The 16,823-nt window shown below is 33.1% G+C and overlaps 1 protein-coding gene and 1 pseudogene across 1 annotated transcript in view; both read right to left on the reverse strand.

Moving 5' to 3' along the window:
- LOC145283491 (HEAT repeat-containing protein 4-like) overlaps positions 1 to 16,823 on the reverse strand; it is a 2,203,577-nt gene that overhangs the window by 311,281 nt on the left and 1,875,473 nt on the right. The window contains exon 14 of the mRNA XM_080132316.1: positions 4,242 to 4,428. Within this exon, the coding sequence (XP_079988442.1) occupies positions 4,242 to 4,428 (187 nt within the window). The remainder of the gene's footprint in view (positions 1 to 4,241; positions 4,429 to 16,823) is intronic.
- On the reverse strand, positions 5,565 to 5,680 carry LOC145284126 (5S ribosomal RNA; annotated as a pseudogene).

Consider the following 16,823-nt stretch of genomic DNA (forward strand, 5'->3'; position numbering starts at 1 on the left):
ACTATCATTCCTGACCATTTGCATATGCATAAGTTGTCTGTCAGATGGATTCACAGGTTACTCACACCATTCCAGAAGCGAGAACGCGTTGCGTGCTCGAGGATGAATTTGGAGATGTGCCAAGAAGATGAGTCAAAGTTTTTACAAAAGACTGATTACACAGGATGAAAACTGGATCCATCACTATGATCCAGAGATCAAAGCCCAGTCAATGCAGTGGAAGCACTTGGACTCACCACCTCCAAAGAAGGCAAGGGTGCAGCCCTCCGCTAGTAAGGTCATGCTCACAGTCTTCTGGGACCAGGACGGAGTAGTGATGACAGATTTCCTGACAAAGGGTAGCACGATTACAGGAACCTATTATGCTTCACTTTTGAGGAAATTAAGGGAAGCTATCAAAATCAAGAGGCGGGGCAAGATCAGCAAAGGTACCCTTCTCCTGCAGGACAACGCTCTGGTCCACAACTCGCATGTCGCCAGATCAGGAGCACGGACGTGTGGTTATGAAATCCTTCCCCACCCTCCATACTCTCTTGACCTTGCACCCTTTGAATTTCACCTCTTCCCAGCCATGAATAATATCGTAATGTAAATAATGGAATTGAATAACTATCCAAACTCTCGATTAGAATCGCAATATATTTGTAAATATATGAATGAAACATTATAAGGAGCAAAAATTTTATTTTCAACCTTCGATATAAAAATTATGCACCATCATATGTTTTACATTATACCTATGGTTCGGTTATTTGTGGGCACTTAATAAATAACCGTGTCTGTGCCTTAAACTTTAGTGTTGACTTGTTCTCCGTTTTGAACAGGTCACACTCTCCCTTTCATTTGAAAAAGTTAAAACCTATCTATATTAAGTCATTGACAAATGCAAACAAAGAGAAAATCTTTTTGGACTTAATGTAGTTTCTATCTGATTCTTTTCCTGTTTTTTCCCCAACTTGTCCCCTGCCATATTTCGATCTCATATATTTTTTCTTAATTGTTATTAATATTTATTTTAGTTCTGTTGTCCGAGGCTCGAAACCGCTCAGCAAGCTTTCCACTTTTTATTTTTCAATTTATTATGATGAATAAATTCGGTCTGTACACAGCTATTATAAATTTTGTACTGCAAAAATTTTTTTTTTAATATTAGGGCTCTTCCACCGATTTCGACATATGAGGTTCTTACAACTTTGTCTATTTAACACTATGTACGAGTCGCAGATTATATATATATATATATATATATATATATATATATATATGTATTTTATGCATTTCATGTATTTTATGCATTTCATGTATTTTATGTATTTTATGTATTTCATGTATTTTATGTATTTTATGTATTTCATGTATTTTATGCATTTTATGTATTTTATATACTGTATGTATTTTATGCATTTCATGTATTTCATGTATTTTATGCATTTCATGTATTTTATGTATTTCATGTATTGTATGTATTTTATGTATTTCATGTATTTTATGCATTTCATGTATTGTATGTATTTTATGTATTTCATGTATTTTATGTATTTCATGTATTGTATGTATTTTATGTATTTAATGTATTTCATGTATTTCATGTATTTTATGTATTTTATATACTGTATGTATTTTATGCATTTCATGTATTTTATGTATTTTATGCATTTCATGTATTGTATGTATTTTATGTATATCATGTATTTGATGTATTTCATGTATTTTATGCATTTCATGTATTTCAGGTATTTTATGCATTTCATGTATTTTATGTATTTCCTGTATTTTATGCATTTCATGTATTTCATGCGTTTCATGTATTGTATGTATTTTATGTATTTCATGTATTTTATGTATTTCATGTATTTTATGCGTTTCATGTATTGTATGTATTTCATGTAGAGATCAAGTGTTACCCCAAAGAAGGGGGGAGCTTGATTTTTGAGAACTTCCACCAAAGTAAACTGATACATGAAATGCATAAAATACATGAAATACATAAAATACATACAATATATAAAATACATGATATGCATAAAATACATGAAATACATGAAATATATACAATACATAAAATACATGAAATACATACAATACATGAAATACATAAAATACATGAAATACATACAATACATAAAATACGTAAAATACATACAATACATGAAATACATAAAATACATGAAATGCATAAAATACATGAAATACATAAAATACATGAAATACATACAATACATAAAATATGTAAAATACATACAATACATGAAATACATAAAATACATGAAATGCATAAAATACATGAAATACATACAATACATGAAATAATACAATACATGAAATACATACAATACATGAAATACATACACTACATACAATACATGAAATACATAAAATACATGAAATACATAAAATACATGAAAATACATGAAATACATGAAATGCATAAAATACATGAAATGCATAAAATACATGAAATGCATAAAATACATAAAATGCATAAAATACATACAATACATGAAAATACATGAAGTACCTAAAATACATGAAATACATGAAATACATAAAATACATGAAATACATAAAATACATGAAAATACATAAAATACATGAAATGCATAAAATACATGAAATGCATAAAATACATAAAATACATGAAATACATAAAATGCATAAAATACATACAATACATGAAAATACATGAAATGCATAAAATACATGAAATACATAAAATACATACAATACATGAAATACATAAAATACATGAAATACTGAAATACATGAAATACATCAATATTTGGATATTCAGTTCTCTTTTACTTCTCAATCACTAAGTTAGTAAAAAACTTGGGAACATAATTTCTTCTTCCCAATTGACCATTTAAATATGCTATCGTATATTTTGTTGTGGTTTCTTGGTCTTACTGGATTCCAGCACAAGAATTCATCTTGTCTGTTGGAGTAATCAGCTTCTTGCTATTACTTGAGGTAACATCATTTGGAGACAGTGCACCATTCTTCATAAAAACCAGTCTTGGTTAGCAATACATAGGAGAACTTATTTGGGCCGCCAATACTATATGATTTCGAATATTTAGTCAGGGTTTACTTGTATGAAAAATTATCTTCATGCTAAATTGTACAGAGAGACGTTAGACATTCGAGGACAGTGCCTAGTAGGCATTCATGTTTCTCTCTTGCATATTTCTGTGTGTGTCTGTCCACCCAAAATTAGCACTATGCAATACACGTTCACAAACCTGATATATTTTTTACAGTATCGCTTCTAGCAGAATATGGACATATATTTTGGTAATATTCATTTAGTGTGGTTCAACAGAAACAAGATTAGTCAGGAGAGAAATTTAGTGTTTTTTATCCATCAACCTTTAGTGCAGATGGTAATTGTGATAGAGAGAAAAAGGGTAGGAGAGAGAAAGTACGTAGATAGATAGATAGATAGATAGATAGATAGCATGCTACAGCGAGACCTTTTAACAGAAACATGTTACACACTTTTTAACAATTTTGTCGTCCATACCCTCGAACAACGCCGGGTGGCAATGCTAGTACAGAATACACACTCAATTATTCCTCAACAAGAAATGCCATGTCTAGCACAGGTTTTCAAGCTGGTTTCTTAAATAAAAACATAAACAAAAAATTAATGTTCAATTCCTAAAGTCAATGTTTTTTGTATGGTAAAAACGTAATCCTTCACTCATTGCTAATTCATACACCAAAATTCTACATTTTTTAAGCAATTGCATGTAAAATGTTAGCGGTAAAAATTAGAACAAAAAAACATGTAAGATTTTAGAATGGGGAATCACTCTCGCATGTAAAGTAATATAATCACCCACTTTCGATGCAATATGCAATAATTATCGCCCACATCCGAACCAGATAGCAGTTTTATGAACTTATGCATAAAAAATATATATTACTGATACTCAAAAAAAATATTCTGTCCTTAAATGGTTGATAATTCTACATTGCATTCATGTGCTTAAATAATTCCAATAGTCCGAAATTTAATCACTCACATCCAAACCAGATAGCATTTTTATGAACGAATACATAGTTTGAAGTATTAAATTAAAAAACAAAACAATTATTGACTACTTTTTAGGCTGTTTACATGTAATCGCCTAAATATAGTAGAATATCATATATTGTAGTAGAATTTGCACAGTGCGGGTTTCTTAATAACATAGTATTGTTTTGATCTAATTGAAAATACTGTAGAGAGCACTTACTTGTGATGGGTAGTTGAAAAGATCTCCCTGCTGCTCTGACTGAAGCCAATGATCCATTAGGATTACCCGTTGCGTAAGTGAATGCGGAGTGCTGAGCATCCTAACTGCTTGCTTTACTTTCTGGACTTCATCAATCTCGTCTTTTGGACTCCAACCATTTATTTCCATCAGATATTTCTGCAATTCGCTAAAAATGGCAATGTTTCAATTAGATGGCAGGAAAGAAACTCTAAAACAAAAAATCAATAAAGTTTCAGGACTGTTGAAATAAGGTTTGATAATTTGTGTTGGTTGGGGTATGCGGTTCACTATTTTCATATTCGTTATTTTTGTGACATATAATATCATCGTTTTGGTTGAACATTCCGTCTGTTTGGCATTTCGGCATATGTTGGACAGCTTCTATTTACAGATTTACCTATCTCTGCACAATTTGTTGTTCTGGCTTTTTTATGGAAATCCCCTGAGCAAGGCAAGAAGCCAATTCATATAAGGAGTGAACAAGAACGAAATCTGGTTATTACAAAGACAGGAGATGGATATTGGCCTAAGTTTTTAAAACACCAAGGTTGTAGATAGTAGGAAAACAGTGAACAAGAAGAGAGTTCCACAACATTACACAACATTACAGTCCTTGGGAAGTAGCTATTGGAATAGGAAGCTGTCTTACCATGAGGTATTAAAACAGTGAGTTAATGGGGACCTTTAGACCAACGAGTCAAACGAGCTGGAATAAAGGAAGCAAGGAATCGATCAGACAATTATGAGGAACACATGTCATGATAGTATTTGTAGAAAAGACTGGGACTAGCAACATCACGTTTTTCAACATATCAACTATTTTTTTGCTATTTATTTATAAAAATCGGTTCAGACAAGGCATGAAGCCACTTGATCTAAGGATCTAAAAAAAAAAGGAAATACAAAATTAAACTAACCAACGCTGTATTAGATGGATAGATTGCAACCCAGAAAACAGTAATTATTCCTCCTTTTCCAGAAATATCGCTCATCGAATGCTTATAATAGTTTTAAATATTTGATGTATTTAATCTTGTATACTGATCATTTGCAGATCAATTTCTTTTATATTTTTATATTTTGTTAGTAAACAGTTTACCGTTGATTTGTTAATACATAGGGCAGTTTGGTCTATTGGACAAAAGTGCTGATGGATGATGCAAATAATTTATAATCCTCCATAGCCCTTGAGCCCCTGGGGGAGGGGTATAGGCCATCTACAACTTTTGTAGATGCTTTTGTAGTGAGAAGTTCTTTTTACAGGGTGAGGGTGCTGGCCCCACGCCCAACCTTCCCAGAAGGTACATACAGCGCCTGCCTTCCCAAATAGTCACCCATCTGGTACTGGCCAGGCTCAACGTTGCTTAACTTCGGTGATCTGGTGAGAACCGGTGTGTCAACATGATTGTGCCGTATATAAATAATTTATTATTCCCATTAAATAAACAGCAAATTACATTATATACAGGGTGAACAGAAAGTCCTTGGACCATTTTTAGTTTTAAAATTAAATATTGTTAAAATCACTTTTTCTCTTTTCGAATAAAGTAAGTATTTAGTCTAACTATTGATCTAATTATTTTCGACAAAAATATTAAAATAATTTTGTTTAAACTTTCAGAAAAATGAGCAAACGAGAGGCCATAATTCAGCTTCATTGCACGGGAAGGACAAACTCAGAGATTATTAAGCTCTTGAAAGTGGCTAAATCCACCGTGTACCATGTTGTGAACAGATTTAAGGAACTTGGTACATCTGAAGACCGTCCTGGAGTGGAAGACCTTGCACTTCTCGAACAAAGAAGGTGATTAAAGCTGTCCAAGAAAGGGTAAGGAGGAACCCGAAGAGATCTGCAAGGCAAATGGCTAAACACATGAATGTGAGCGTGACCTCGATGAGAACCATCGTAAAAAACGATCTCCAGTTGTCCCCCTACAAGATGAGAAAGAGACAGTACCTCACACTTGCCCAAAAGCACAAGAGACTTGAAAGAGCAAAGCTTCTTCTTGGAGAACTGAAGGCTGGCACGGCAGAGCGAGAGATCGTTTTTTCTGATGAAAAACTCTTCACAATTGAAGCGACTGTTAACAATCAAAACGACAGAGTTCACGCAAAATCTTCAGCAGACATTGATGACTCCGTGAGAATAGTTTTCCGCCGACAAAAGCCGTCTTCCCTCATGGTGTGGGCTGCAGTCTCCAAATCTTGGAAGTCGCCTCTGATTTTCGTGGAGCAGGGGGTTAAGATCAACACAGATCGCTACATTAACGATATTTTGGTTCCAGCATTTGAAGAGATGAAGAAACACTTCAAAGATCAGCCTTTCACTTTCCAACAAGATGGAGCACCATCTCACACCTCCAGAAAAACTCAGGACTGGTGCCAACGTCATTTTCCAAGATTCTGGAGTAAGGAGATGTGGCCTCCTGCATCGCCTGATTGGAATCCCATAGATTTTTCGGTGTGGTCTTTGTTGGAGGCAAAGGTCTGTTCTGTTGCTCATCCAAGTGTTGATGCTTTAAAGTCATCTCTTCTGAGTGAATGGGCTAAAATACCCCAGGAAACGCTGCGTGCCTCGGTTGGTAACTTCAGACAGACAATTGAACGTCTAATCGAAAAGAAGGGACATCACATTGAAAATAAATAATTTGAATTTATTCTTGGTTTCCTAACTTATAATTTTCATTCATGTTTAATTTATATTTTTGTAATTTTCTATTAATAAACCACTTTTGAATTGGTCCAAGGACTTTCTGTTCACCCTGTATATAAACACTATTCTATATAGACTATAAATCTAATCATTCTAAGAGTATGAACAAATAAATCATCCCCAGTATATCAAAATGAATATCTAAAATATCACAAAATGAAAATATATTCGATAAGAATAAGGATTGCTATAATGAAACATTAACTCGATCATGATATTAAGGAAAAATCAAATACATAAGGAGGTGAATAATAAAGATAGCAAGACAAAGTACACAATATTATATAACATAGCAATGAAAGGAGATGAAGGGTAGAAGAAATTTAAAGAATAAAAATAAGTAGAAAATAATAATAGGAATAAAATGAATGAAATTAAAAATAATGAAAAAGCATATAATAGTGATACTGCAATTAAGAATAAGAGAGATATATGCAAAAAAAACAAGTCTGGTTTAGTCCACCTTTCAGTGAACATATACAAAATAATTGATAAAAACTTCCCCCTAGAAAATGGATTAAGCAAAATATATAATACGAACACAGTTAAACTTTCATTCCCAATAGCTGCCAATCTAAGTAAAACTGTAAGTTAGAATAGAATTTGAATTAAAATGGTCAATTGTTGATAAAGCTAGAAAATATAAATTGAGTGAATTAAAAATCTGTAATCTATGTTTACTTGAGTCAAACCATATACTGAATTCCAAAGAGGAAATTTAAAACAAAACGTTATGTTATACAAAGCTGTATTCATAGAAATAAATTCCTATTATCACACCTAAAACCTGGTTAAAATAACATGTTTATAAAAAAAAATTAATTTAAGGAATATGTTGAGAGTGGGAAGAGAATGATAAATTCAATATGAATATTTTAGGATGGTGCAATTAATAAATTAATATATCATCAACTTAAAAAAAAACTAAAATAAATATAACCTAAATATGGGAAATAGAATTAAATTTTAATTTAACAATCATTATTGTTAATAAAGTAACACCTGAGAAATATTAATAACACCAGAAAAAAAAGATCAAACATTAAGTAATTGCAAGCTATGGAGACGAGCAGATTATAATGGATTAAAATAAATTAAATCGAAATATAAATTTGAAGCTAACAAAGTGAGAAATTGAACCGAGATTGATATAAAGAAGATAAGGTTAGAACTATAAGTTTGAAATAAAGCAAAGGCGATTAATCATACTAAAGTCAAAATATTAAAGTGAGATTACATGGAATTTTGATATAATTATGAATCAATAAATATTGGCAAAATAGAGTTATCTACCTTACTCTCTACAGGTATTTTGAATGATAATGAATAGCAAAAAATAAAAATAAAATACCATCAAAGTCTCACGCATCTCCCTATATTCTCCAGATTTAATCTTCCTTAAAGCTCATAAAATCTATGCCTGTCTTTAAGATTTTCATTAGACACTCATGATATCATTCTCATATCATTTCATTTTTTTGTTTGTTTTACAAAGGAGCCACCACTTAGCAAGGCATGGATGCCACTCGAGGATAAGCCTTAATGTGTATAAGGTAGTTATTGGGACAATAGCATAGTAATTGTATATGGCGTAATCACGTTGACACACTGGTTCTTGCCAGATCACCAAAGTTAAGTAAGGTTGAGCCTGACTAGTATCAGATGGGTAACCATTTGGGAATTCTAGGCGCTGTATGCGCTCTCCGTTTATCTCAGCATTGTTTCCAGTCGTCCTGTACCTCAATTTGCCACTGTTGACTCAGGAGAGGCGTGTTTGGAGACTGCACACTCTTGCCACACAAATATTACGTGCAGACACCCTTACAGTGGGTATCCATAGTCTGTCAAGACTGAATGAAGCCACAGCATAGTAATCGTTAGTAGTAGAAATTTGGTATAATTAGATTATTTCAGAAGACGGTTCAACAAGAACGTGTTCACATTGCACTTAAAGACGATAAGTCTTCAAACCTCACTGCCAGGTTTCTACTTACATATATCATCATACTGTGTACACATGCCCGAAAGACTATTTGCTTTTTTTTTAACAATGGTAATACTCTGCTGGTGAATAATGGCAAAAATTCCCTAATCTTTCTCCATCCTCTCCTGATTATTGCATTCACATTAGCACTGTGCTGAGCAACATCAATAACTTCGCCATCCAAATATATATCTTCACATCCCTCTCCATTCTTACACATTTTTCATACAAACTGGTTATCATTTTTTTAATTTACCAGTAATTTCACTGCGTTGTGTAACCAATATTCCCAACTGTGACGTAACATCCGGCCATCATTAAGTGCGTTTTTATGTTGCACTCAAGCATCCTTATGGAATCGTAAACTGAACGCTTTATTTAATTTATATAAAACTGTCGCTCAATGGTTAAATGTGTTGATTAACACTTAGCTCTGAGTTATAGTTTTCGAGATATTGGCAGTTCATAATTTACAACAGAAGATAAGAATAACATAAAATTATTACTTCTATCCTGTCATGTGTGATGGAATGAGAAAAATCTACCTTTGTGAAATCGATAAACGGCTGAATGAAATTCCATCAAAATTCCAACATGAAGGTTCGGAAATCCAAAGCAAGGTCTAAGGTTATACCTGTTGAAACGTTGTGGAATCTACAAGCACGATGAGAACAGTGGTTCGAATACTAATACAAAACAATACATGGATTTTGAAAATTATATTATTGTCATTTTAAAATTTTATTAGAGAGTACAGACTGTGCTGTGATTAGTCAAGTAAATAACGTGATTGAATAAAGAAATGCGTAATTTTTTTTTTTTTTTTTTTACACAGTGGTGATCACTGTGTAAAAAAAATTCAAGTAAAAGGAATGAACGATGATGCAGATCAGTTTTTTGTCAATGAAGAAAAACAAAGAAAAAAACAATATCAATTATTCACTGATGAAGGCCTGAATTAGCCAAAATATTTTATTCATATTGTTTTTCATTTATTGAAAAAAATCTTCTAGCATTGAATTTGGTTTCAAAAATGAGTTCTTGTGTTAGAAATATTTGATTAAATAAAATGAATCATGTAATTTTTTATTAACTGATAAGTAACTATTTATTAAAACTAAAAGCTACTCAGGGATAAGCATTCAGATGGATAGATTTTCATTTAAATAATTCATCTATATATCTATAAAAGTAAAAATGTGTGTGTGCGTGAGACCGCTTCTCAACCTACATACTCTACAAAGTTTTTATCTATACACTTGAAATTAAGTATATAAGGGGATTCAAACATGTGGACAACTTTTAAATCCTTTTTTCATCCGGCAAAAAGGGCTGCTAAGTGATAAAAATTGAAAAATTGGTATGTCGGATTTTTATCTCTTTGTCAACTGTATCACGATTTCGCATGCGTGAATGGTTCACATTACAGATTCCTTATATTAAATATAAGACGGTTCAAAAACCCTCTTTAATGAGCGTGTCACACTCATTGAATGGTTATCGTACTTAACTCACTGTGTTTAGGTTTTTGCTCGAGTATCTTTTTTTACTTACAAGAAGTGAACTGTTTAGAAAAAAAAACATAATACTCGCATGTACATGTCTCAGTTTCTGTATGAATTAAAATATAATATTTTACGACCGGACAACGACAGGCGGCCTGCTAGTATATCTATAAAAGTGAGAATGTGTGTGTGTGTGTGTGAGAGAGAGAGGACAATTCTCAACCTATATACTCAACAATTTTTTGATCTACAGACTTAAAATTTAGTACATAGGGTATTCAGACATGTGGAAATCTTTTTAATTAGTTTTCATCCAGATTAAAATGGCTTCTTACGGGTTAAAATTGGTAATTGTTGGGGAAGTTATTGGATTTTTTTCTATTTGTCAACTGTTTCACTACTGGACGTGTGCAAATTATTTACATGACAGCTCCTGTATGATAAGAATAAATAGGTTTGTAAAGGTAAGGTAAGCTAGCCTAGTGGTTGTCATACTTTTTTTTCACAAGAAGTGAACTATTTAGAAAATGTATAATACTCGCATGCACATGTCTCAGTTTCTTTTCGTTTTTTTTTCGCATGAATTAAAATATAATATTTATGCATATTTTACGATTGGGCAACGCCGGGTGATCTGCTAGTAAAATATATTATAAGAGAATCGAAAATCGTGTACATTTTGTGGCCTTATCAAGCCAAACAGAAACATGACCTGATCATCATGGCCGCTGTTCAGCCTCAAGAGACAATGAATACTCTTGTGAGAAGGCTACATATGTAATTGTGAAGCAAGGATTATTATTTCCGAACATCCATTTCCTTACTTGTCTCTGGTTCTCGTACCAAGAAGAAGTCTAGGATGACTGGAAACAATGCCAAGATAAGGAGAGAACATGAGCTTAGTAGAGTACACATGCTAGGACTGGAAGGATTATTTTTTTACTTAAAGATTATTTTTATCAAACGATCATTGTTTTTAAATTCAAGTTTGTACACGATGGCTTAAAAATAGTTAGAACACAAACATGACTACGTTTTCCAAATTTTTGAGATGATGATTGGTTATTAGTTTTATTTGGATTCTTCAGACTACTGTTCCATTTTGAGTGTCATTTTCGGTTGATGTAACCTTTGTCCTTCTTAAGGGGTAACTTGTCGAACCCAGGAATGTTTTTGTCAAACTCGGGAATAATAAATAATATATACCCTAATAAGTAAACAATTATAGTAAAATAATAATAATAATAATAATAATAATAATAATAATAATAATAATAATAATAATAATAATAATAAATATACATATAATAATATATATATACATATAATAATAATAATATATATATATATATATATATATATATATATATATACAGAAAAAAATCAATTATAAAAGTGATATTCTCCAGAATGTTGAAGGTTCAATTCTTAGTGTGAGCGACGGAAAAATACAATTACAAATTACTTAGGACCTAAGACACAGTTGACGAAACGAGATCATGTAATCCTCTTGAAGTAAATAAAGGGTTTTGTTCAAAATTCCATCCAAATTCCCACAGAAACATTCCTGAGTTTGACAAGATACATATGAAGAAGGTCGGAGGTTTCATCAACCGCAACTTTGTGCAAATGACACTCAAGATGAGAACGATTCCAACCACACTTCTCCTGATTTCAATGGCAAGAAAAAGTCCAGAAAAACTGCAAACAATGTCGAGATAATTGAGGACCACATGCAATAACTTTTTTTCTTTTTTTTTTTTTACACAGTGATCACTACTTATCAAGGCCCGGAAGCCACTCAGGGATAAGGATTATTGCAAGTACATTACGTTAGTGTGGAGATTTGATGAACTGTTATTCATAAATGGTCTCTCATTTTTGTACTGCCCAGACTCAATGGAGTCAGTTAACAAAATACAGTAGTAATTGCCAGAGACTGCTTCTGAGTTGTTCATAGCGACTTTCCCTCTGTTACAATTTATAGTGCCAGAAATAATCTATGCAGTGACGCAATAGGGTAGATAACTATAAAAGTAAGGCCTGATCTAAATTTGATTACTTATGAAAACGGTTGAGAACAGGTATATGTGAACCTTTGATTTGGAAACAACCATGTTGTACCTTGCCTACTAGTCTTTTCATGGCATATCGATCTACTTAGATCATTTAATGCCATGAAAAATTATTTATTGTAGATAGTTATATATAGGTTAAAATTATTGGGGCGCATGGGTTTCTTAAATGTATTGTTATAGAAATATTTGAGAGGTAAAGAGACTTTTGTATTTTTAAATTTTATTTTCAATATGGCCGCATCTTCACTTTTCCACTCAGGGTCAATTAACAATTTCGCAGTCTAAAGTTATAACCAGCTGTTATGTTTGTAATTAGTTCCACCGTAGACAGTCGTCAGGAAATCTTGTTTAGAGTTTGAAGAATAAATGAGTATCACATCCGGTTTAAAGTTTCTGTCGTCTGCTACATGGTTAAAAACTCTGTCCTGTCGACAGATGCTTTCCTTTTACTTTTTTTTTGTTCAATTCTGCTGTGACCTCACGCCTGCGCCACGGCTTGGTCATTTGCATATTTCTAGATGCTGCTGCTTCTACATACGTGTCAGTGACTTCGTCTCAGTAGCATTTTATCTTGTTTGTTGGAGGTTTTGAGTATTTTTCTGCATAAGTTAAGTGAGTATGACCGATTCCTATTCTTGCTAATACTACCTCTTTTCCTGATTGTCATTCTTTGATAATAGGAAAAATAAACCCTGTGGAAACATGTTATTCAAAATGACAGAGTAGTCAGCACTTTTGCTACAGAATCATCTCACAAATGCCATAGACGTGGCAGACATCTCAGAGCTCAAGTCCAGTTGATGAGGCATCTCCGAACCCACAAAACAATTATATAATCATGGTAATCTTCGCAAACGAACATCATTAGGAAATGAATTAAATTTGATGAGAAATATTTTTTAACATCGAATTCAAAGATCACCATGTTTTAGTGACAGAAAGAAACAATTCTATGCTAAATCTTTTAAATTTAAAGTTATTGCTCTCGAACGACACTGGGTTCCCTTGAAAACATAAAATGTATTTAGTTTATTTCACTCTACAAAAACTGTATCTACATTTTATATGAGCTTTTTATTTTCTGATAGTTTTTGTTTGAAAACTAAATACATTGCCAAATAAATCAAGTCTTTATTATCATTTATGGCGGGAATATACTCGTAACTTTCACAAAAGCAATAATATTGAATCAAGAAGAATCTGAATTTATTTAGTGTTTTATTATGTGGAAGGGTGGCAAATCCTTTATAAGATCTGGGGGTGGTATTATCGGTGATCATATCAGCTTTTGAATGAAGTCAAAGTGTTTTGTCTGTTGTTCTTCTAAAGAAAGAGATCAACATTAATGGTTGAATGTGGAAATAAACAAATCAACTATGAAGGAAAGGGGAATAAACAACTATTAAAGTAAAGAGGTTTTACAAATAAATTCTTGTGATTATTGAGTTTATGTACAGGAATAGTTGAAGAGTCCACTTGAACTATGTATAAGGTTATAGCTATAATCTTAAAGATAGCATGCTCAAATTAGATGACTGAGATGTAGCTATTACCAAATGAAATTTGGTGTCTGTCTGTCTGAATCTGAAACTATACTATGACTTTGGATTATTCGGCGTAACGGATAAATTCTTAAGTAAATTCAGTTCTAAGTGATACTCTCCTGGATGTTAACGATTCACTCTTCAGTACAAGCGAAACTAAGAATACAATTTTGCATTATGTAAGATTTCTATCTGGTCATGGTTCGCGTAATTATTCCGAAAAGATAAATATAAAGAAGGTAGGAGGTTACATCGGCCGAAACATTGACCTCTTTTTAGATACTAACACCCAGGTACATGTACTTGGAGATTTTTATGTACACCACAGTAGTTGGCTTAGTGTAACATGGCCGTTACGCTGAAACTGTGTTCATTATAGTTCAAACCTCTCACGGACCCCCACACCATCCAGCACCATTGAAAACGAACAAAGAAAAATAAATAAATCCGACTTGGCCTTTCTTTCTTTTTCAACACAAGTCGTTTATTACTATTTTTCTTTCTCCCCGTCTTGATATCAGCTTAATGATTCTCTTTCTGCCACTACAGGGCCACATGTCCATCTCCCTTGGCAGCGTTTTTCTTTCTGTTCCACTACACCCGGCCATTTTTCTTCTTCGGTCACGTGGTGTACTTTTTTCTTTTTCTTCTCACACCAGCTTGTGCACACTTCCTTATTTGCATATGGTTTTTTTCGACTGCTGCTGCTAATATGATTGCAAGCCAGCTATCTTACAGCTCCTGCTGATATTTTCCCATGCTCTCATATACATTCTGTTGCATTCGTTTCTCGAGTTGCACAGACACAACTGGAAGCAGCACACATGACTTCTCTAATGCTCATTCCCTAACACAGACAGTCACTTTCCCGACCTGCTTCTCAAATTCTGAAGGTCAGCAAACCTCGCTTCTAGAACTATTCCTAGCTACAATACTCGAGGATTGGGAAACACATGCCCATAGTCCACTTGGAAACGCTGATCATCTTGTAATATTGGTTGACATTACCCTAAGTTCTCCACCCTAATCTGAGGAGTTGTTTCCCAAAATGACAAGATGCTTCAAAAAGGCTGATTGAGGAGCCATTAGAGAACACATCAAGGATGTCCGATGGACTCATATCTTTTCTTCAGTACAAGTACATATCTTTTCTTTTCCTGCTTTTGCTGAACAGCGTGCTAATAATTCTATTGAATGGTACAAAACAGGTACTGAAACATATATTCTGATACAGAAATACTATAGCAAATGCCACTCTCCCAAATGGTTCACTTCAAATTGTAAAGCCGCTATTGTGCAAACGCAGCATGGTGTCTGCCTATTCATCCATCATAAATGAAGTACAAATAGACAAATATTTATTGAAGCTATAATTGTAAAAGTGAAATGCATATCAAAGGAAAAGTATTAAAGTTACAAAAATAGCAACTCATGATTTCCGGAAAATTTGGAATAGTGTGGTAAATAATGAACAATTATAAATTCCCTACCAAGAAACGGACATGTTTGCCATGGAAGTTTCCTTCTAATTCCATATTAGAACGCCTCAAACAACTACCTCCAAATTTTAAAGCCATATTCATACATCTGAATTTACCCCTGTCATGCCTTTAATATTATAAAATCCTAGACACCTTTAAAGCGTGTGGGCCTGATCTCATCCCTGCTATATTAATTAACAAATGCTATGCCAAGCTAGCCCCCATCCTCTCCAAATACTTTAATACATGCCTAGCCGAGTTTTTCTTCCCTGGAAAATTGTTAGCTGGAAAATTGCCTTCATTGTACCAGTATTCAAGAATTCTGGCAAAAGAGCTTACTCACTAAATTATTATCTCATTAGTCTCCTGCCTCTCTCCACGAAAAATTTTCAGTCTTTAATCAATCAAGCACTAGTCCATCTTCGAAATGCTAACCTTCTTTCTGACCAACAGTATCGATTTAGGCAAGCCAGTTTTATTGCAGATAGTACGGATATTTCTGAACACACATACCATGAACTAGATAAGACAAGGTAAGTCATCCAAAGCCTCTGACAAGGTCACAAAACTTACATTCTATGCTATTTCTGGACGAATACTTAACGTAATCAGTTCTTTCTAGACAAGATAAAAATCCAGGTTGTCTTTGATGACTGTACGTCTAAACATGATATTAATGCAGGCCTATTCTTTGACCTCTATTATTTCTGATAGTCATAAATGACCTTGCTGATAAAATTGCATCTGAAATCGATATATTTACTGGTGGAACCACGTTCTAGCATAGACATAAGAGAAACACAAATGTACACATATCTAAGGAAATTACAAAATCTTTGGAAAATAACTTTCAGTCTAGAATGGGGTCGTAAATTATTAGTAATATTTAATGCTTCTTTGCTTTACTGACATGAATTGGAATGCATACTTTGTGGACATTAACAAATCTGCTGCAAAGGAAATTATACCAGAGTGTATCCTATATCTTTACAAAGCCACAATTTGATCATGCATGGATTATTGTTGCTACATATAGGCTGGTGTATCTATCACTAATCTTAGAGAGAGTCCATAATAAGAATCTCAGATCTAATTGGTCCTGCACTATTGGTCAAGCTTTAACCTCTATCCCATCATGCATCTATTTTAATTCATTGTGCATGATATAGTAATGAAATGTACTCTGATGAACTTGTATACTTCGACACACATGCTCCCATCTAACCTGACAAGCAGCAAGATCTCACCCCTTTATT

The sequence above is a fragment of the Euprymna scolopes genome, chromosome 8 (genome assembly GCF_053919585.1).
Source record: "Euprymna scolopes isolate OS-2025 chromosome 8, ASM5391958v1, whole genome shotgun sequence".
In the NCBI taxonomy this organism is placed as follows: Eukaryota; Metazoa; Mollusca; class Cephalopoda; order Sepiida; family Sepiolidae; genus Euprymna; species Euprymna scolopes.